Source organism: Corvus cornix, chromosome 4, assembly GCF_000738735.6.
Source record: "Corvus cornix cornix isolate S_Up_H32 chromosome 4, ASM73873v5, whole genome shotgun sequence".
Classification (NCBI taxonomy): domain Eukaryota; kingdom Metazoa; phylum Chordata; class Aves; order Passeriformes; family Corvidae; genus Corvus; species Corvus cornix.
Genome location: NC_046334.1, coordinates 44,660,165 through 44,682,616, shown reverse-complemented (window position 1 = coordinate 44,682,616; position 22,452 = coordinate 44,660,165). Strand labels below are relative to the sequence as shown.

The 22,452-nt window shown below is 36.7% G+C and overlaps 1 protein-coding gene across 3 annotated transcripts in view; it reads right to left on the bottom strand.

The window, feature by feature from the left end:
* The window catches only part of DLC1 (DLC1 Rho GTPase activating protein), a 220,992-nt gene extending 200,126 nt beyond the window's left edge, over positions 1–20,866 (bottom strand). Inside the window, exons 1-3 of one of the 3 annotated variants that reach the window (XM_010401619.4) lie at positions 20,663–20,866; positions 19,612–19,774; positions 3,350–4,517 (exon numbers count right to left, since the gene is read on the bottom strand). In XM_010401619.4, the coding sequence (XP_010399921.3) occupies positions 3,350–4,405 (1,056 nt within the window). In that variant the 5' untranslated portion in view covers positions 4,406–4,517; positions 19,612–19,774; positions 20,663–20,866. Of the gene's footprint in view, positions 1–3,349; positions 4,518–6,729; positions 6,807–8,565; positions 8,704–19,611; positions 20,054–20,662 lie in introns of those variants that run through there. The other 2 variants (XM_019287155.3, XM_010401623.4) reach the window with 2 other exon arrangements.
* Between the last annotated feature and the right edge of the window lie 1,586 nt (positions 20,867–22,452).

The following is a 22,452-nucleotide window of genomic DNA, read 5'->3' as shown; positions in this document are numbered from 1 at the left end:
ATACAATTCTCAAGTGAAGTGACCATTTTAAAATCTAAATTTATTTAACCCAGGAAAGCATACAGAAGGGTCTAGTTGGCATATCCACATATAGTTAATCCACTTATGTTTCTACTATTCTAAACCATTAATAACCATAAACTTCATGTTGTGGATGTACTGAATTGATTATCAATCAACACAAAACCAGGAAATCTTGATTATTGTGTATTTTTCAATTAGACCTAATGTCATTAACTTCTCACAATTAAATTCAGGTCCTTCCTATTTCCGGGCCTTAGGAAGTCTTTCTGAGAAAGCAAAGGAAAAGAGGGTGCTGTTCATCCACCATTTGAACCCTTGTGACTTGAGGGAGCAAAGAATGCTGCAACCACTGGGCGTGTTTGCAAAAAACATCTTCAGTGTCAGTACATCCATCATGACTAAAGCAATTTACTGCAATGGAGGTAGTGGTGGTCAAAGATGCTAAACTTTAAGCCCTTAAGCCCTCGAACCTGCATCCGGCTGCAGAGCAAGCATATCACATCTGCACTGCCTCTCACCTCAGCTCCAGTTTGAAGACAGCCGATCTAGAGATAAGAGGGAAGGTCATGCTCTATTGCCACAATTAAAAACAGTTTAAAATATGTTAACAAGGAACAGATTTGCAAAAGAATTTAGTATCAGCAAGAGTAGAATGGTGTCTACTCAAAGATCCTAAGTTTTAGCTGTCATGAAAGTGCCTGAAGATTAGCACCTTTCTACGATCACCCAAGGTTCTACCTCAAGATTTGGGTCCCCAAATACCTTTAGCAATTCATCTCCATGTGCCTTTTCCCATATTCTGAGCTTTATGGGCACATGATTATGTGCAACTAGAATTGACACTGAGCATTAATCAGACAGTGGTGTGTTTTAGGCCTTAACTGCACTGTTTGAACTGCTGACCTTGAGAGAAAAGGTTTTATATACCGTTCCCAATCCCTTAAGTCTTCCTGTCACTGCAAAGCAAATACTTGGCTTTTATAGATGGATTCAGTTTCAAGTCTGCAGTTTTTCTAATGTTTTCTTAAAATTACAAAAGTGGCTTTCAGGAGAAGTTTGTAAACATAGGCACATTTTTCATTGCACACTATTGCCAACACAGACAGGCTTTTGCAAAATAGTGCATGGTTAGATATAAGTGCTAAAATCCCTTATGCAGGAATGTTGTTTGTAGAAGTGTCCTGTAAGCTTAGAGATAAATAAAACCACAAACAATAGCAGATAATATCTTTCCCCTTTTGCCATTCATGTTACAGTGGTTGGCAAAGATTTCCTTAACCAAAGCAGAATGAGGTCTCCTTCAGGTTTACAGACTCCACCCCCTCTTAAATTACATGCAACTTTGCAGTTGCTGCAGCCATGTAATGCTCAAGCTTCCTTGGAAAAACTTCTTGTTTTGCTCCTTTTTATACTCATCTCCTTTCTTAGTTTTTCTCACCATTAGTCTCAGTGGAATTTTTATAGTCTGTCTTTTAAAATATTTAATGGCACAAATGCAAATCATACATACATTCTCAAATATTATTCCCATGAGTGTACTTTTAAAAGATGAGTATGTGACCTCAAAACAAGATCCAAGGAGATACATGGAAACTAGCATCAAATCAAAGCTATAAAAAAAATATAGCTTTCTTCAACTTGCTAGTAATATGAAATGTACATATCAATAACAATAACTATACTTAAAAAAAGAAAATTTGATGCCAAACTAAAGCAGCTGAGAAATGGTTATAATAGCCAATAGTTTTCAACTATGACGTCCATTTGGTTAATTTTCTTTTTTTAAACTTGAACCATTTATATTAGCATTTCTGGTACTGGTACTCATGTTTTTGTTTCTTTGTTGTAACTCTGAGATATTCTTACTGCAAGATAGTTGACTATCTTAAAGTCTTAAAGTTTAGCATTAACTGTGATTGCATGAACTACCAAAGGAAGACTGGCTTAGCATTAACTGTGATTGCATGAACTACCAAAGGAAGACTGGCTTTGAGGGCCTCTGAAACCTTTGGCAAAAGTTGCTTACAGCTTCTAACCATGTTAATCTAGTGTTACTATTACCAAAGGGTCTACACAAGAAAGCAATGGCCAGTAGCTCAGGATGCTGTGTGGGCATGGAGTACTTCAGATATGCGGATTTGTGCTTTAGTGAAACAGCGACTGAGGCACTGTAGCTGACAGATGAAACCCACACTGTCGGGGTCTCCCCCCCTGCCGTGTAGCCCTGGGAGAGGGGCCCTGGGGGGGAGACACGGGGTTTCCCTGCCCCTGGTCAGCCTCATTCCCCATTGGCTGGCTTGTGTTCCCCGGGGTGGCCAAGGACCCTGGGGTCCCGTGATTGCGGAGTTCCTGAGCAGAGCCCCAGCCATGTGGCTGGAGAAATAAACGTCTCTGAAACATCTACCACGAATCTGTCCATATATACTTCCTTTCCACGGGACTCCTGGTTTGAAATATGCGTGTTACAGTATCCCCGCTGTAACACCACACAATTAAAAGAAACCAGATGTATAAAAAAAACCCACCCAGACAAAAGAAGCTGGATGATGTCAAATAAAAAAAAGGCAGAGAGAAGTAAACAATTACAAATTGGTTATTAGCTAGAATAAGCAGCATAGCTGGGAAAGCCAGACTTTAAGATGAATTCCATAGTGCCACAATCAGCATATCTCCTTCCATTAAAGCCAGTGGGAATTTTCCTGCCAAGGAATCTCTCCATTAAAATTTTGTAATGATACCCTTCCTTACTTGGTGAAGACAGTGAAACTCTGGTTGCTTTAAAATTACAAAATATTGTTTCAGACTCAGCAATACTTGTTTTTGCAAGAACATATGCTCATGGGGCTGAGCTAAAAACCAAAGAACTACTGCAAAATATTTCCACTCCTTTTTTTCTATTTAAAAATCTTGTTGCATTTTTTTCCTTGTACTCTCTTTTTCAATAAGGCTTCCAAACCCCTGGACAAAATCTGTTTTCCTAAGAGGAAATAGATAATGATAGCAGCAGAAAACAAAAAAAACCCCAGAGAACACATGTACTCATTTATACTTCAACAGTGTATATATAACAATAATATAACAATATAATTAAAGTGAATGTAAGGTACCATCCAGATTCATAGCTCAGCCATTGTCAGACCTTAAAAAAAGCTGCTAAAATTCAGTTGTAGTACAGTGATATGTGTCTTGAAAATGTTTGAACCTGATAAATCAAGTTCAAAAAACAATTCCCTTTTCTCTCCAGTGAATGAGGCACAGTATCACCATCATCAGAAATTGGGGGAAAATATTTGAAAAAAATCTCTGCAGTCTACAAACATCCTACCTTTCTTTTGCGCAGTTTCACTTCATTGTCTGAATATTCGTGTGTGGTCAAATGATTCCTTACATGTAAACACTGAATGTCTTCTGCTGAACTGACATTTGAAAGGCATTTGTTTTCAGGGGCCACTTGAGGTTCTGTGAAACCACTTTCATCCAGACCATTTTCCACTGCCGGGATGCAAGAGCAAGGAGAAGATTGCATAAGGCAGTTGCTGGGTTCCACTGCTGTACAGAGCTGTCCATCACTACTGGTGTATGATTCAGAAGAAATCCCACTCTCTACCACATTGCACTCAGACTTTCCAAGGCCGTCTTTGAAAGCATCAGATTTCCGGCGCTGTTGTGCAATTACAGCAGTATGAAGCAGCTGCTTCCCAGACATAATAACTTCTTTCACATTTGGAGAATTGATACAATTTTCTTTCTCTACATCTACTATTTCATTTAAGACTTCATAATTACAAAGCTCCAGGCTTTGGCCAACACTGCCACAAACATCTTCTTTTTTCATCTGCTCTTTAGGAACTGTGTCACATCCAGGTTCCTCACTTATATCTCCACTTATTCCAGATGATTCAGCTGCTTTGTTACCCTCTGTTATTGGTACCATCTTTGTTAAGGAGCCTGCTCCATTTAAGCTGTGCCCTTCATCTGTGGATTCATTTCCTACAGCAGTGATGTGGTAATTAACACTATCCAGGTTGAGTGCAGAATAGTCATCGTCATCATCAGACACATGGACTAGAGTTTCTGTGCTGGCCTCCAGAAAATGTTCCTCGTCCTCATGGTTATCATTTTCATCCACCTCCTTTGAAACATTTCCCAGTTGCTTTTCAGGGAAGTCAGTTACCTCTCCACTATAGCAGCACTCTGGAAATGAAGCACATTTTTCTTTCCGGTCCACGCTCAAAACCTCATCTTTTTCCATGCTTGTCTGCAAGTTATCAGCTACAAGTCCGTGACGACATGCTGTATTATACTCCACAGACTCTGAAGCCAATCCCATCCACTGGGTCACATGCTCTTCCCAGCTTTTCTTTCTGATTGCTAGAGACATGTCATAACAGTTCAGCAGCAGACTCCAATGTACCTTCCACAGAGGACCAGAGGAGATGTCATGGCTGCTGTGCACTGCTCCAGAGGGAAAGAGGGTTTCATCATTTTAACATCTGCAAGAAATAAAAAAAGACTGTGTTATTGAATCAACTCCAAATAAAAAAAAAGAAAGGGAAGGAACAGTTTAAACAAAAGTGTAAAACAAGATAAGACTGTGGGACCAGAAGGACAGGAATTTAAAAGACTTTTTTGTTTAAAGTTTTAATACTTTTCATACAAAACTTGACGGCACTCATAATTCAGTATAACATTTTTTTCTGATTGCTTTCCAATATGGAGTAAACAAAAATGGTATAAACAGGCATATGGACAAGTAAGTAGCTCCAGAGCCAAAATTTTACAACACCCTTCTCTTAACTGTGTCTCTCATAAGATAATAATTTCAATGGTTATAAATGACATTATATCCTATAGTTGCTTTGCACACAGAGTTTCTTTATTTCTTCCTAATCCACAGATACCTGTGGAGTTCAGAATTCTATTTCCCAAAGAGGTAGAGCACAAATTGAGGGTTTTTCCACATTTACCAAATGTATAAACTACTTGTCTTCTGAGTATCTTTGGCCCACTCAGTGGCTCTTATTTTTATTGTTGCTACTCATTCTCTTCAGGCCAAGTTGTAATTATGAGTGTTGCATGAAACTGCAGAGTAAATCAGTTGTTGTGTAGTAACAAAAAAAATTAAATCACAGAATCATAGGTAAGCTTGGTTTTGAAGGGGCCTTTAAAGGTCATGTAGTCCTATTCCCTAAAATACAACAGTAGGAAAACTAATTTAAGCTTTTTGTGTATTTCCTCATTCAAATATATTACAAAATCTGAACCCTGCCATACACTCCTCTTGCTGAATATATTCATGGTCTTCTAGTTTAAAGAATGGTGAAAACTCTTATTTAGGACAGGGCTCTCCAGAAGGGTAGCTTGTGAGCCAGCATGGTTGGCTATAGATTTGCTGCTCACCTGGAGTGCCTGGCTCTGCCAGAGGCCACTGTCCCTACCTGGGTTTCTATGTGGGGAATTTTCACTGACTGCTGCATTAAGCATTCTGGATGATGGCATTTGAAATACATTAATCTTGTGTCATTGCATGTGTATATCAGCACAAAGAAAATATCTCCTATTAATTTATGAATTATAAAACAAAATTAAGAAGTTCATTGTCAAGGAAGAAAACAAAACTTCTGGCTCATAAAATGCTGGAAGTTCAAGGAGCAGACACTTCTACTTTTCACTCCCTACATAAGAACTGTCAGCACTTAGCATGGATCTGGTTATTGATTTCAGCAATAAAGAAGATTAAGTGGTGAGTTTGTTCTGGGTCATTTCAGTCCACTAAGGCAAATTCTGATTGCCCACCAGGCCACAAAGCTGCCTTGACAAATCACATGCCTGAAGATATAAAAGTATTCATCTTGAAAGAAATGCAGAATTACGCCTGGGCAACTGAACGTCCATAAATTATGCCTTGACAAACTGACTTTCAGGATAGACTTGTACATGGTCCTAGATCTTTAACCTTCTTTTAGGAATGGCAAGCTTCATTTGACATTCACATTTTCCACCTCTGTGGAGACTCTGCTTAAAAAGAACATATATTCATAGAGTATATGAAATTCCATGCACAAGTCATTAGTGTGTGGGAGGCTGAGCAAAATGGAAAATAACACACAGAGCCAGGCCAAAAAAAATTATCTGCTTTCAGAGGCAAAATTTAGTAGTAAAAAGTTAATACAATTTTTTAATTCTTTCTTCTTTCTTGGTGGAATATGAGATGAACCCTAAATACCAAAATTTAAAGTAAAATTATTATATAAATTTGCAGCACATTCTTACTTTGATTTAATCTTTATTTCTAAGTGTGTGTGGTCCAAAATTACCAGAGTGAAAAATCAGTAATGACAATATTTTTAAGTTCTGCTGAACCTTTTCCTGGTGGACACTAAAGCCCTTCAAATCAATTAAATTAATTTTACAGCCACCACCGTGTTTCGTTTTGATCTTTGAAAAGAGGCATGTTTACTAGAAGAGGCTTAATGATTTTTACTGTCCTCCATGAGCAATGTTTGGAGTTGTATCTGGGTGCAACTCATTTGCAGCTTCTCTCTCTCCCCCTACTAGAGAGAAAAGAGCTACTTTAGAGAAAATTAAACATGGTTGCTACAGCCATATAGAGAAATTTCTTACAACAATCAAAAAAGATACTAGAAATGTTAAGGGTAAAAAGCTAAAAAATGCAACTTCCTAATGATCCATGCATCCACCTACCTAATATTTAGGCCACTCTTCATGTGCAGAAGGCAGGCTTTCAGTGAGTTGATGGGTGTGTGTTAATCTTGCTGTTGCTAAATGGAGTTACAGAAAGGGGAGAACAGATCTGTCACTGGTTTTCATTTTTTGGATGTGGTGAGTTATATTTCATGGGGGATGAAAAACAAATAAATTTTGCTTTAGGAACCTTTGTTTTTTACTTGCATTATCACTCATTTTGGCTGCCTTATAAACTGCAGAAAAATACTAAACAGATGAACATAAAATACTTTGCTTGAAATTCAAGACAAATAAATATATGGCACGGGCACTTTTATTGTTCTCTAACAAATGAGTGTATGTTAGCACTAAATATGAAAATCTACTGTACATATGCCACATCCCCAGGCAGCTTCATCAGCCATTCCTGAAATCCCCTCATTCCCATTGTGCATGAGGGAGCTCAGAGTTTGGTGACAGCATACTTTTCTTCTGCTTCCTCTCCACTCGTCAAAGACTGTGTTAAACAATTCAGCTTAGAAATTATTATCCTGCTCTAATTGCTTGATGCTTGAGGGCTGACAAGAAACTTTCCTTCTTTTCTACGGCTTTATTGAAGACAACCTATTTCCTTTCACTCACATGCAAGCACGTAAGCTGTGGAGGATTCACTGCTCCAGATCTCTGAAAGAGATTCTCTGCCAGACAACAAAATGCACCACCACTTTGCAGAAAAAAGTGTTCCTGCCTTGATCACTGCTGTTTTTGCTATTGCTACTCACCTTTTTCTTGACATGAAGCATGTTTTATCCTCTGAGATATGCCCCTCTCAAGTCCATTTGTACTTTTGCCCAAGGGAAGAAGCATCCCCCTTTCTCACTTTCTATTCTTGCCATGCCACAACTAGAAACCTTTATATCTGATTTCTGCAGAATTTTAAGACAGATGAACCATTATCGGTCTGTTGAAATGCTTTGCAGAGTGAAAAGACCTTTTCTTCTGATCAAAACATCTATCAACATGATACTGGCCACTCAGCTGTTGCTGTAATTCAGACTTATATTTTACTTTCCTTTTCAATAGCACTAAGTTTGGTACTGATTAGTACTATTGACTTTCTGAAGAATAAAAGTCTGAAACAAAAATACAAAGGATAAAACTTCTTCTGGGCAAAATTTCTGCATCCTGCATTTGAATTAAGGAATACTGGCAACATTGACCCAATAGGCAATTCTTGACCTACAGAAAATGAAACTGAGCAGTGGGTTCTCACACTGAAGCAGAAACCCATTCAAGAGCGCTCTATGATGCTTCACATTGTTGTCATTTTAGATGGATTTTGTAATAATTTACTGCCTATCTTCTTTTGCTGTAAAATATAATGTTAATGAAAAGTAAGGTAAACTTTTTTGTTAGTTTATTTTTGGAAACTTTGGGTCTAGTCTCAGAGAAATGAGTTACTTTACAATTGATAAAGCATAAAATGATATGAACTGGTAGGCTCTCATAATTAGACTGTCTAACATTTTCCTTCAATTAGGATTCCTGTGATTTTTTTCTGAAAAACTCATATTAAACTCTTTGCAGCAAACTTTCAAAATTCAGACAGAGAATTGTCTTTTATCTCATGAAATTCCATTTATTTCTTTATCTCATGAAATTCCATTCAGATTTGGCTGTGCTACACATTTTTCAAGATACATTTTACCTTCTCTTGCTTCCCTCCTCAAGGAAAAATGCCAGTCTATACAGTCTACAGACCCAATACTCTGACTGACACCTGAGAAAGCAGTGAAAGCTGCAGTAGGAAGAACTAAGTCTTGGAGCTAGAGTGAGAATGGAAAGGACACATACCTTGAATGTCTGGAAGTGTCAGAGCAGCTTCCCTTCTGGGGCTAATCCCAGTTACAAGCGTGTGGAGGCAGAAGCACACAACCAGGGCTCTGGTCCTACATCTTTTCCCTCAGCCTTCCAGGACACAGGAGTGGATTCCTGTTTTTCCCAGAGTGGAAGAAAGAGATAAGGAGAGAAACATGGGGCCATGCAGCAATAGCAGCCACCACACAAGCTGAGGCAGTGAACCCCAAGCCATTAGGAAGGAGGGGCTATGGCAAAAGTAGGCCTAAATAAGACACCACTGTGCGGGGCACTTGGCGGCATCCCTGTATGGCTAAAGCAAGCACTGCCACTGACCCAGGTGTGATATCCCTGCTGCCTCCACCTATTAATTTTCTCTGCTTTCAAACTCTGAGTTCTCACACACAGGCCCCAATTTGTGATTTCTCTATTTTTGTTTTGCCTCTGATTCGTGAGTTCTTTTACACAGAGTTCGGATTAAAATGCAGGAGATGCCAGGTTTTTCTTCTAATTGGTGTTTATGAATTCTTATCTATGGCATAGCTGCACAGAGTGTGCCTCTAGGTTAAAAAGGTAGAAAATGGCCCCGAGTTCTAACTTCCAAGGCCTTTTAAGGGCCAAATTACCCAATTATGGAATGGCAACTAATTTGTTTTTACTTATAACCCAATAACTAAACATTCATGTTCCACACTGAGGGTTTTTTGAACCAATACCAAAACCACCAGATTTGTGAAGAAGAAGGAGGAAAAAGAAGAAGAACTAATCCACACCCAAAATTCTCCATCTTGTTACTAAATCCCATAAACCTAATTGTCTACATCTCTACATATTCCACCCAATGACATAACTTTAATTACACAGCAACAAACTCAGTGTTATCACACAATTTGGGAAGCCTTTCCCAAGGCTTCAGGTCAAATGCAGTGTCCTTCTGAGGATCACTGTCTATCAGCACTGAAAGGCTGAAATTCTCTGAACTCGGGGTTCCAAAATCCACCAGTTCCTCCATACTGACAATTCATTTCATCATACACAACCTCCACACTGCAAAAAATAGAAAAGCTTTGGAAGGGAGAAAGTTGCAGAGAATATAGGACAGTTTATGAAGTCTGTGGCAGGAAAGTTTCTGAGAGGGCAACCCAGCCAGTACAGCCCTACCATCATGCCAGTGGAATTAAATTTTGGTAATGTTTTACATGGGATGCAAATCTTTTCTTTTAAAAAAATTAAAAAGGCGAAGCATTAGCTTATGAACGTAAACAAAGATGAAAGACTGTTTCATTACATTTTTTACATAGCAGGAATATGTAAGCAATGGAGATCAAGCAGAAATATTTATTTTGTTATCATTATTTTATCTTCATTGGTCTGTGACCCCAGTCAGCAAACTTTGTTTAAGGAAGTCTAAGTGAACAGGATCTGTTTCCTATAAACTCATCTCCCATCTTCATGGTCTGGCTTGCATACAGTGCTTTCAGTAACTCCATACCAATCTCTGAGACAGAATGTTGTTTACAAATAATTTGAGATAAAACATAAGCCTCTAGGTCTTCACTCAGCTATTTATTTTAAAAGATCTCCTGTTTTTAAAATGCAATCCTTCATTTTCTTATTTTCTGGACATAGACCACCTTTTGGATTTCACTGAAGTGGAGGCTCACCTTCCCTGTAGTTTCTATATAAGTAGCATTTGTAGTGCAGGGTTTTAGACCATGCTAGAGTCTGCTGTCCTAGGGTAGAAATATAAGGATCATTTGTTGTGGGGTATTAATCTAGTGAATACCAGATGCATTTTTTCCTGATTTCTTTAATATGTAAAATCAAATGCTAAACCCTGTTTGAACTAATAATTATTTTAAAAATATGTACAACTTTATTCTAAAAGTCAGAAAAAGCATAGTACTCTTAAAAGAAATATGTTTTCAGAATGAAATAATAAAACAATTTAAAACTTTTATATAACTTTTTAATGGTCAGGTTTGCATGTGTATGCACGTGATGCACTTATAAAAATGTGAACACAGACTAGTAATATAGGTGTTACTAATTTTTGTACAGATAAGCACAAACACATCCCAGTAGTGTCCTTTCATGAGATATTGTCCTTTTCTTTGATGAGATGTTACTGTTGGTTTCCAGCCATGAATCAGTGGACAGAAATTGAAGCAAATAGTTCTAAGTGCGGCGTCCAAACATTCCTTCCAGCATAGCCTACCATATAGGATTTTAAAATTGCTGCCCAGCTATAGATCACAACTGCTAACTGCTCCCTGATAAGTTTGAGGAACCAACTCATATTGAAACATCTATCAGATGAGTTTCCAGGGCAAGAAAATAAAGTGATCAGGAACCAAATGTTAGAATTGCATAACAGTACTCAAACAAAATATTACTGAGCTTGTAACTCTGAAAGGTACTGAAGTTACCCTCTTTGAACACAGCAATGAAAGGGGAGACACATGTCTAGAGGGCAAATCTGGGGAACTGCAAGAAGGATTTTCTTCCAAGCCAATGGCAAATGCCTTTGGGGTCAGAGATGAGGTTTATTTGAGGGAGAGCCAGAGAGACAGAAGGCATCCTGAGCAGGGATCAGAGTAGGTGTGGGAAGTACAGCCTTTCTAGGATAAGAGACTTTTTCCACTCTTTTTCTTCTGATCATGAAAAGGAATACAAAGCAGAGGGATTTCTGGCCCTCAAATCCCCATCTCCCTACTGGGCCTCATGAGTGGTATCTCCACAGAGTGAGAAGGTGGGAGAAACCAGGGGAGTTGCTCTGCACACTTAGCCTTGGGATGCTGTGAGCAATGACTGGATGCAACAATAGCTGGTTTAAAATCAAATCAAAAAAAGACCACTTGGTTGTGAACTACATACTTGCAAATCTGATTTCCATATGCAGTCAATTGGCTAAAAAATCTAGTTAATAATGAAAATAAAAATTTTAAAAATTAAAAGTGAGAATATGTGTTTTATTTATTTTTAGAGAAATAGGGAGATTATTAATAGTTTTGTGAAGGCAGGTATTAAAACCTGTGTTATTTAGATCATTCAGAAAAAGAAAAGTAATGAAGTGATGAAACTTGCTAATTTCACCAATTTGCAATGGAGAACTAGGAGATAAAACTGCATATAAACCCTCTGTTACTAAATAAAATGGCATGCAGTGATTAAAAAAAATACTTCAAATTGTAAATGCATATTAAAAGTCTCTATTTTATCTTCTACCAATCAGGAAAACAAACTCAAAACTAAGTCACTGGTTGTTAATCAGCAACTGAATTTCAAGCTCAGTGAAAATTAGAAAATATGTAGCATGATAGGCAAAAGAGAGGCTCAGCATACAGTGGCATAATAAAAATTATTTTCCAAATTCTCATTACGCAATGAACTAAAAACTATATGTAATTATAGTAATTTCATATCAGAAGGAAAAATAGAGTAGGAAGACATATAGCAAAAAACAATAGAAAGGATTAAAAGTATGGTATAGCTTCTGCCTGAAGAGCCATGAAGTATGTGAATGTTTCCTGTCTGGGAAAGAGAGGACTTAGAACCATATAAAAATCAACAGTATCATGAAGAAGGAGAACATTTATTCATTTTGCCTCATACTACAGGAATTTGCATAAGTCCAAAGTAGAAATAGAAAAAAGAAATATCAAAACAGAACCAAGATTTTTTTTTGCTTGTGCATGTAAGTAAATAGAAGCTATAATGTGCAGTAAATATAAATCATACTGCAAAAAGTTTGTTATTTCTGATGTAAGAAATACCACACAAGAAGTTAATCAAGCCATGTACCTGAAATCATTCTTCTCACTTGATAAAGTTTTCCTTTCCTTCAGGCATCAGTTTCATGACCACTTTAGCAAACTATTTTCTTCTCTTCTTTACACATTCTGACATATGTCATAAATGCTCATTATAGTTCACCATCAGTAAATGCCTAATACACTTAAGGTTGTTAACATCCTTCCTTTAGAAGATATTTAACATGTTACAAAAACTGTGATACTTCCAGCAATGTTATAAGCCCTCAACACATTAAACATCACAAAATGTAAAATCAAGTTGGCAAGTTGTTCATTCAGAGACTTCAAAAGTCTTGCTAGTTAAGTGAAAATATTCTTGGCTCCTAAGATATGAGCCTAAACTTTGTCAATATGCCTTAATGTATAGGTAGCAAACATAAACCATCATGGAGTCCTTTTATTTTCTCTTCCTCAAAAATCAGCTGCATTACCAGTGCTCATCACCATAAAATGAAGAGCTTTTACTTGTAGCCAACATGTGATTGCAGTGGGTTTTAGGCTGGTTGTATTTGGATTTGGTTAATTTCCAGTGCTGAGCCTCAGATTAGCTGAGGCTCTTCCTCAAGTATGAGAAAGGGGAAATGACTGCGTCCAAACTGATCCACAGTTAATCCAGGCTTACTAAAGATGTATATTGTTTAAAACAAATTTAATTATCAAATCAAAACCAATTAAACACAATATTTAAAATACTCAGCTTTCTGTTTCTGTCCTATTTTGAATAGTCAATAAAAGAGTCAAATACTATATTCTCAAGTATTTATAGCACAATGATACCACTTTACTGTAATTTTGTTAGTGACATTTTAATACCTTAATAATCAGCATTAAAGTATTTTTAGCAGTTATGAACATCCATCTCCTTCACCATCACACATCATTCCAAAGTGACAACAGCCATCAAATTTATAACTGCCCAATAGAAAGTAAAAATGTGTTAAGCCAAAAAATGATTTCTAGCATAGACTTTTTAAGAAGAAAATCAGAGCCTTCTAGAAATTCTGATCTGTGAGTCTGCTGGTCTTCAAAATTTAGTAGTGCAAAAGCTATTCTAGATACTGTCTTGATTCTGTAATATGAATGTCTGTAATATGATTCTGTAATATGAATGTTTCTTTGTAATAAAAGTAATCTGAGGTGTAAAGGTTTAAAATCTTCTTTTTCCATAGGAGGTCTATGTGGAAAATTCATCGCTCTTCCAATCCTCCCCCCATATCATTTTGCCTCTCCATTCCAGAGAACAGAAAAGATAACATAATTGATGGCTTCCTTACACCTCCTGGTTTTACCAGAAACATCTTGAAAAGAAATGAAATGAGAAAATGTCATCCCATGGGACATGGCAACACAGAAAACAGTAGCTATTATTTTGGTCCTGAATTAGGGAAATGTTTTTCCACAAATATTTCACCTCTTTTGCCAAAATAGAAGACATTTCATTTTCTAGCCAACTCTAGTGAAAAACTAATCTTTTAGGTACAGGAGGTGTTTTTGAAAGCAATATAAATTGACCAGATTGTATTCCTGCTGCCTTTTAGATTTAAGATTCTAGTGTGGTGTTTCTATTTAAAAAAAAGTTGCTGGTGATCATTATAACCATGAGCTATGAAATCTCTGTAGTATGAGGCACTACAGACAATGACTTTTGGCAAAGAGCCTCCTTGCTGTAGGGGGCCTGTTTTCAGTCCTGGTGTAAATACAACTAAAAAATATTTTTGAGACAATTGTGCCTATATTTTATATATAAAGAGCTGAAAATTATTTTCTCCCATTGAGAAAGACAAATATTTTATCACTGAGAGTCTACAGAGAATGACTACTGAGATGACTGCTTTTTGGTGGGAATGAACCATTAGCAGAATCACTTGGAATCCCATTTTGTTGCACCTGTTAAAAAGTACCAAGAGCAAAATGAGCAAGTATTTCCGGAATGTAGCTGAAGATCTGAAAAGCAAAAATTATTCAAAATGGCAGCTGTACCACTATTTCTTTGAAACTAGAGAGAGAAATAACATATAATGTACACAGAGCGCTTTGTAAATGCACTGGAGGACTTAATTAAATCCACTTTCTCCAAGGAAGGGAATGTAAAAATTTAATTTATCCTCCTGTTGGGTGAAATTGGGAGGAAAAAAGTCTGCATTAGAACCTAACCCTGAAATTGACTATTTTTCATTACAATATTCTTATTTTGGAATTCAGGAAACCTGTCTGTCAAAGTACTTTTATAAAGCGTGTTTATCTTACCTCCATATCCCCTTTCTCTCTGTCTCTCAAAGGCATAATGTGGATATGACTGCTATAGTCAATAGACATTCTCCACAGTATTTTCCAGAGTGCCTCAAATCCAAACTCATCAGCCAGTCTCCTGATTTTATAATGATACTCTCCTACTCAGCATCTGTAGCCTGCCTGGAAAGATATGCTCAGCCCTGGAAATTACTGTTTCTGGGTACATAACTACAGGAAAAATAAAACAGATGACTTGTGAGCTCACATGGAGATTTTCCCTCAATGTTAAAACTAACTCAGATCTATTTCCTTTACCAGCTACCAATTCTCTCACAACATGCAAAAGCTTTTTAGAAATCTTTATATCCAATATGGTATATCCAATTAGGCTGGCAGAGACTCAATATTTGGAAGTTGTGAATGACATCCTCACATAGGCATTTGATGGTACTAGAGTGTAAAATTGTTTCTGTATATGGAATCCTCAAAGCCCAAGTTTTGCAGTGGAGGATACAACTCTTAGAGACCATCCTTTCAGCAAAAACTTCTCCTTTTAGTTGTTATTATTGAAATACTAATTTTTTGTAGTAAAATGTTATTTAGTTGAAAGCTGTCAACTCTCTCTGATAAAGCAGTGTTAACTGAAGATAAAAAATTCGAGCAAAATGAAAAGTGATATCTCCATTTAGCTGCAGACAAAAAATCTGTGATGAATTTAACAGTACAACTTCCAGTGTGCTGAGCCTCTCAGTACTACCCAGAAGTGCATGGTTAAGTGCTCCAGACTGAAAAAGAGAATCCAAATTAAGTTCTCATTGCCCATTGCATGTCCGTGTTATGTATCAGAAAATTCATGAGTAGGTCAAAAAAAAGCTCATACTTTGTGACAGTCTTAGCAAACATGCTAATAATACAATATTAAGTTTATGAATGCTCCTTAAGAAGGTGAAGTTATACAGCTTTAATAATGTAACCCTGATTGCTTTGGCCTGACGAATTTGTCACCGGTTCCTCTTGCCCCTTCCATTTTCTTTTAACTCCCTTAGCAGAACAACACTTTGCAACAATCCTCCATTCTACTCCAGATTTTCCTCACTTCTTAGTCTAATGATTACTTCAAACTCACCATCGACTCCCTCTTATCCCAAAATTTTGTATGATAAGACAAACCTTCCACAAGTACCATGAGGTTCAACTTGGAACATTTATTTGTTCCGGCATTAAAGAGTATTTGTAGTGATTTGGTCCTATTGTGAAACTCTCACCAATAAGACCTATTTACCCTGGAAACTCTAGAACTGATAAAGAGTGAGCAAGAGGGTGGGAGAACCAGTAGACATTCAGAATTAAGACAATTGTTTACAAAATTTCCTAAAGTTCAAGGGCATTTCATCTAAACCTAATAGATTTTGGCACAGGGTACAATGGAATAACCAACAGGAAGTACCACCAACCACTGTAAGAAAAAGAAGAGCCTAGATGAAAGTGAAGGCTGGAAATAAAGAGTACATCATATGAGTGAAATTGGTTTTGATGATACACACAGCCTAAGGCAAACCTTTGCATTTGGGTTCAGTGACTGAGGTACAATATGCCAGAGATAAAACTCTGGGCATTGCTAATTTCAACAGAAATGATTTTTCTCATCAAAGAGAAACTCCCAGCTATGGTAATAGTGGATCTGAAATTGTCTACCAACAGACTGTTCTTAAATAAGTATACTGAAAGTACCTGAAAGCATCAACAAATATCAGTGGTGAAATATGATATAAAACATATTGAAATTCCCTAACTATTGTAGTTATTACAATAAAATAATGTTCACATACAGTATACGTAGGATTTACATGTGAAAATTCTATATAATTTTGGTTTGGGGTACAATTTATGCATATATATACATATGCATATGTATACATGCATGTACACATATGTATACACACATATATTAAAAAACCCCTGTGTATCCAGCCAGTCTTAAAGTCCTTACCAGGAATTCACAGTGATCATCATCTTTGGATGACACATTTAAAGCCCTAATGGACAAGGACCTGAGCAACTTTCTCTAGTTGACCCCACTTTGAATGACATGTTGGATCAGAGACCTCAAAAGGCTCTCCCTAATAGGAAGGAAATCAAGATCTAACACTTCTGGATATGCTATTTCTATTGTTCTGGCCCATGTGTTACTCTGGTTTTGTCTTTTTGCTTTTTCTTTTGTAAAAAGAACAGAACACCAACAAACCCCCCATACTTCATTTTTTTTCTGCAGACAAACAAACAATAGAAAAAGGAACCAGATGAATAAAAGAAAAAAGGACAAATTAAAATATATCTTCTTTTTGAGAAAAGAGAAAACCATTTGTAAATTCCCTTCCTCCTTCTGCTACTGACCTCTTCAGGGAAGCCTTACAACAAAGAAGGTACATTCCAGCAAAAAAATTCATGTTAAGAACAGCAGAAAACTATCATATAAAATGTGCCTTGATACTACTGACAATCAAGAAAAATAAAAGTTAAGTAAATTCTGAGACTTATGAAAAAGCAAAAGAGGAATCCTCTGATTGTTCCATCTATAATTTTTAAAGTATAATTTTTAAATTGATTTTAAGATCATCAATTTAAAAGAATTACTACAAGCCTTGCCTCTTTAAAAACTGCACAGCCAAGCTGTTGTCTTCACTTTTAATTTTCTTTTAGGAGGGATTGCTTTGTGTTACAAAGGTCTTTGTGAATTAGGCCTAAATATACAGACTTTTTTTTCCAGTGTTCTGATTATGGAATTTTGCATGAAGGTCAACAGGTACAAGGTTCAAAAGAAAATAAGTTCGCAGGCACAAAAATTTATGGTGAAGAAAAGCTATTTGAATAATTCCTATTACATGGATGTAACCATTTGCATAAATTTTTCTCAAGGCTGCAGACATAAATTAATGTCTTCCTTCAAGGGAGTCATTTGATACAACTACCTGGGCTATTTTCTTGTTTCAAATAAAGAACGTTAACATTTCTGAGGGAGCAGAGCAAGTTCAAAAAACTCTAGATGCTCATTTTCCATGTTTATTATTGCTATATATCTATAAAATAATTTTCAGAGGTTTTTTAGACTGTAAGTTTTCTGTGAATCCTTTTTCTTGAGAAACATATCTTAAAAAAGCAAAACAAGGTTAGTATAACAGAGAAGTTAGACTAAGTAGAACCAGAAGTGAACAGTAATTTCTCTCCAGGACTTTTATTTAAATCTTCTAAATCAAAAACACAGGCATCTATCAGTGCTATATTTTCTTATAGTCTACAAGGAACTTCAGAGTTTAATGAGAAAATACTTTCTGGGTTCTATTCTGTTGTCCACCCTGTAGTTCAACTGCCTCAGGTGTCAAGTATTTTCATCTGCAAGTGAGGTCAGATGAGGTCATGATGTGCTTTAGAACCCAGAAGTGGTGCTGCAGAAGAGAACTGCTTGATAGGGAATACTTTCTTCTGTTTAACTGGAGTAGTCACAAATATGAAATACGTGCACATGTACTTGCAGCAGCAACTATGGGAACACAGTGCAGTAAAAGCCACTAAAGCTAAATCCTTTGAGACGTCAATGTTCCAGCACAAATTTCACGTGAGTGACGAAAGGATTCAGTCAAGTCAAATTCCTCTCAACTTCTCGGTCTCACCACTCACATACCACAGCTCTCCCAGACCAGAACAGCTAACTGGAGAAGACTTGTCCATAAGCAAATAAGTGAATGTGATGTTAAAATTCACCCCAGAATATACTCAGGAACAATTTACTGCCTACTGGTTGTTCCCTGTCCAGTTCAGATGCATTCCATTCCCAACCCAGTGCCAATTCTGAACACACTGAGCTTTCTTCCCACAAATGGCAGTAAAGTGTACAATTCTCAGTCTATTGCAGAGGAGATATTTGACCCCATTCTGGAATATCTACTGCTCCTTCATGTCCTTTCACACCACAAAGTCATTTCTTTACACACCAATCATTTTGAAAATTGGTAAAAGCACAGTTAAAAGATTCTTGAAATACATGAACGGATGACTTCTATTTTGTTACCTATCTGGCCAATAACTATATGGAGCTCTACTGATGAACATAAGAAATAAAGGAAGAAAGAAAGAATTTTTCAGGTTACATATAAGCAACAATTTTCAGGGAGACAAAGAATGATGTATAGATTGACATGAAAAATGCTTCTCATATCCATACAATTTAATAATTAAATTACAATATTACATAAAATATGCATGCATACACATATCACTGAAAGATACTATCCTGATTATCTCCCTAAACTCCTTAACAACAGATTCTTGTTATTTTTATTAGTTACATGTTTACTAGGTTAAGGAAAAACAGAGTAAATCCATACATCCTCCCGAAAATGATAGTCAGCTGACATTTACTGAATCTTACTTTACCTCTTCTAAATGCTAGCACAGCACAGAGCAATCTGTGTATTTAATCATACGTTACTAAAAATAACCTAATTTAGCTAAAGCCAACAAATAAACTCCAGAATTTCAGATTTAGAGTCTACATCTTTAAGACCATATCGTCACTTCTACTACAAATTTCACCTAGGACTGAGAAAAGGCTAGAGACCAAGCCCAGCAGAGGCATAACTGATTTATCTACCTAAAACAGTCTTCATCATCATTACCGCTGGAGTGGAGGGAAGGGAAGGTGGGGAGAGAGAAAAAAACATAGCCCTAAATGCCCTCCCTGTTGTTAAATGAGGTGAAAAAACAAATTGCTCACACATCTAACTTTCCTATTTAATGTACATTAAAAAATATGCAAGCAAGACCATACAGCTCTATTTATACAAGAATGCAAATAAAGTGCAGCATTTCAAGCATATATTTAAAAGATGAAGAAAAATAAACATGAATTTTTTTTTTATGGGTCTGACATATTTTGATAAACAGAGTTTTCACAGTTTACAACTAAATGTATATTTTTAAAGATTATAAATTTTTTTACCTCGAGTTCTAGTGCTGAGATCCTGAACGCAGAACACTCCAGAGCTGGATACTGCTTGTTTTTTTTCTGAGTTTTTTCTTTTTTTTTTCTCTTTTTCTCTTTTTCTTTTTTTAAAAAAAAATTTGGTAGTTTAAAGTACAGAAAGATTCCAAGACAGCTTTACCTAGATGAAGAGAATCAGGAATTCAGACATGACCTCCCTAAAATCTGTGGTCAATAGAAGAAGAAAAAAAAACCCAAACAAGAAAACGAAGAAGCAAACAAACAAACAAAAGAGCCCAGTCCCAGCTAGCTCCTGCTAGCATAAAAGTTCAGATTTCGCTACTGAGATCATTGCTCTATTCTAAGCAGTTTTGCTCAATGTGTGATTCTAACAAAAACACCCTCTGCAGCTGGAGGGAGCCTTAGCTAAGCACGAGCCTGTCAAGCTTTTCCCAGTGACTTCTGTCTACTAAATTCAGACTGATGTTTTGTGAAAGGGGCCTCAACAACCAGGCCCAGATTGCCTGAAAAGTATTTCCTGCCTTTGAGAGAGAGAGAGGGAGAGAGAGACAGCGAGCCTGCCTGCCTGCGCCAGGGAGAGAGCACAGAAATGGAGGGAAAAGAAAAAGACAAGACTGAGTGTTTCAAGGCAGTTAGCTTTATACACTGCTGGGCTATTTCTGCCAAAGAAGAAAATCTGTACTACAGCTACATAATGTAAAAATGCTTTTAAACCTCTCCCACCTGGATTTTTCCTTTAAAAAAATACTTTATGCAACTCTAATACTCATGCAAAGGTAACAGTTATGCAGAACAACATGAGAACATTTCTGAAACACCTGGTCTTTGACATCAGGTAGTGAGAAAAATGGTCTAAACTCAATTAACACATGACAGTGACAAAAGTCTAATACTATTCTGTCAGGCAAATATACACAGTTAGATAGATTCCATTTAAATGCATATGCTAAAATCATGTTCCTACTCAAGAGAATAAGCTGGATCTGAGCAAACAAATGCTACAGTTTAAATACAGTCATATTGCAGGCAGTGGAATATGTTGCTTTACCTCTTTTGAGAATCCTCCAGAGTCACACAAATCCAGCTCTGCAAAAGCAAAAGGACAGACTCCATCTTGATCATATTAGTATTTTGCTGACATAAAACACTTGTAACTACTTCGTTCCAGTTTGACAGGGTGCCTGAATCATGTCTCCAGTGTAACCCACAGCATCTACATCCTTTGCTCTACACAAATTTAGTGAATATCGTCTGTTTATCTTTTCTGCTTTCTTCTGCCTTCTCTGAATGACTTCCTCTTAGCTGTTCCAGCCTGAGAACTTGGATTACCATTTGGTTTTGATTAAAACCAGACGGACAGCTCCGTGGAAGTTTGAGGGTAAGCTAATGGAAATTACTAGTATGGCTTTAATTAGTGTATTTATTAGTAATAAATATTAGCTATTCACATAACAAATTCTACTAATAAACACATGCAAACCCCCATCTTTGGCCACTGGTTTCATATTTAGGTGAAATAACTTACTCAGTATTTATTTTATTTAAGTCAGTATGACTCATAATAGTAATCAACATGCACAATTTTTTTTTTACACTTTCTTTCAAGACAGAAAGTAGCGCTGTTGCTACCTTTATTCATCTTACCAGGTGGGTAAGCCATACATCACTTACACTCTGATGACCCCTTCAACTGTCAACTCTCTTTATTAGTTATTGGTCTGAGTAAAAGATTTTACAGTTACTGATCAGATTATTGACTGGAAACTTTGGCCTTTGGCTGGGTTTCAGAGCGACCTAAAGAGATGCAGAGGTAAGACAGTGCAGACGTTTTTATACACAAAACAATGTCTGGACATTTACTGACCAGAAACTCTGCATTCAGCAGGCCTGCCACAACTGGGACAGGATATTTATTCTGAAAGGAGATACAAAACCGTCTTAATTACTAACTGCTGATACATGAGTTTTTACCAGCCTCCAACAACTTCTTTTAACTGTTTATATAATGCCTTCATTAGCTCAATTGAGTCTTTTCAAGGGCATTTCTAAAGTCAAAGAAAAGCCAGCCCTGTAAGGCTGTCTCCAGCTCTCACTAATATGGCCATATCTGGAGCTAATTTATCAAGATTTAGTTCCTCAGCATGTGGAACTTTGTGCTAAAATCTGCTAAATTTGCCAAATGTGGTCTTCGTTGTCATACATATAATTTTATATATGCAGTTTTCAGCCTTAAAATTACAGTATTAACTTTAAAAGTTAGTTGCAAAGTTATGCAGGCTCAAATGGAAGTGGGTTTGAAATTTTTCCCAGTAGCTTTCATACATGGACAGGGGAGGTAGACAACCTTAAGTGGAATGACTTACCAGCCTAACCTCTGCATCTTCAAAGACGGAGGTCTTTGAAGCCCATAAAAGGAAATAGCACATGTGCTGGTAAACTCGCAACAGCCAGAAGCACAGCCCCAGAGGTAAATAACTTTTCAGGATTATTTTTAACTACATTTGGCTACTCTCAGTTCTGAATCCATAACTTTAACTCTACTGTGAAGTGTGATTTATACTATTTCCCTGCAAGATTTCAGTTTGGAATTTAGTGAAGAACTTACAATCTGTGAAGGGACACATTTTATTTGCAATGATGCAATTGCACAAATTGCACAAAATTAAAATTAATGTTTATGAGAATAAAAATAAAACAAAAATCCTTTAGTTTCCTTGCAGTTAAAATTTACTAAAACTGTTTGGTTTTATAATGCCAAAAAAAAGTGATGAAAATTTGAAACACGCTGTTCCAAAAAAATAAACAAATATTTCAAGACAGAATTTTATTTTTCTTCAG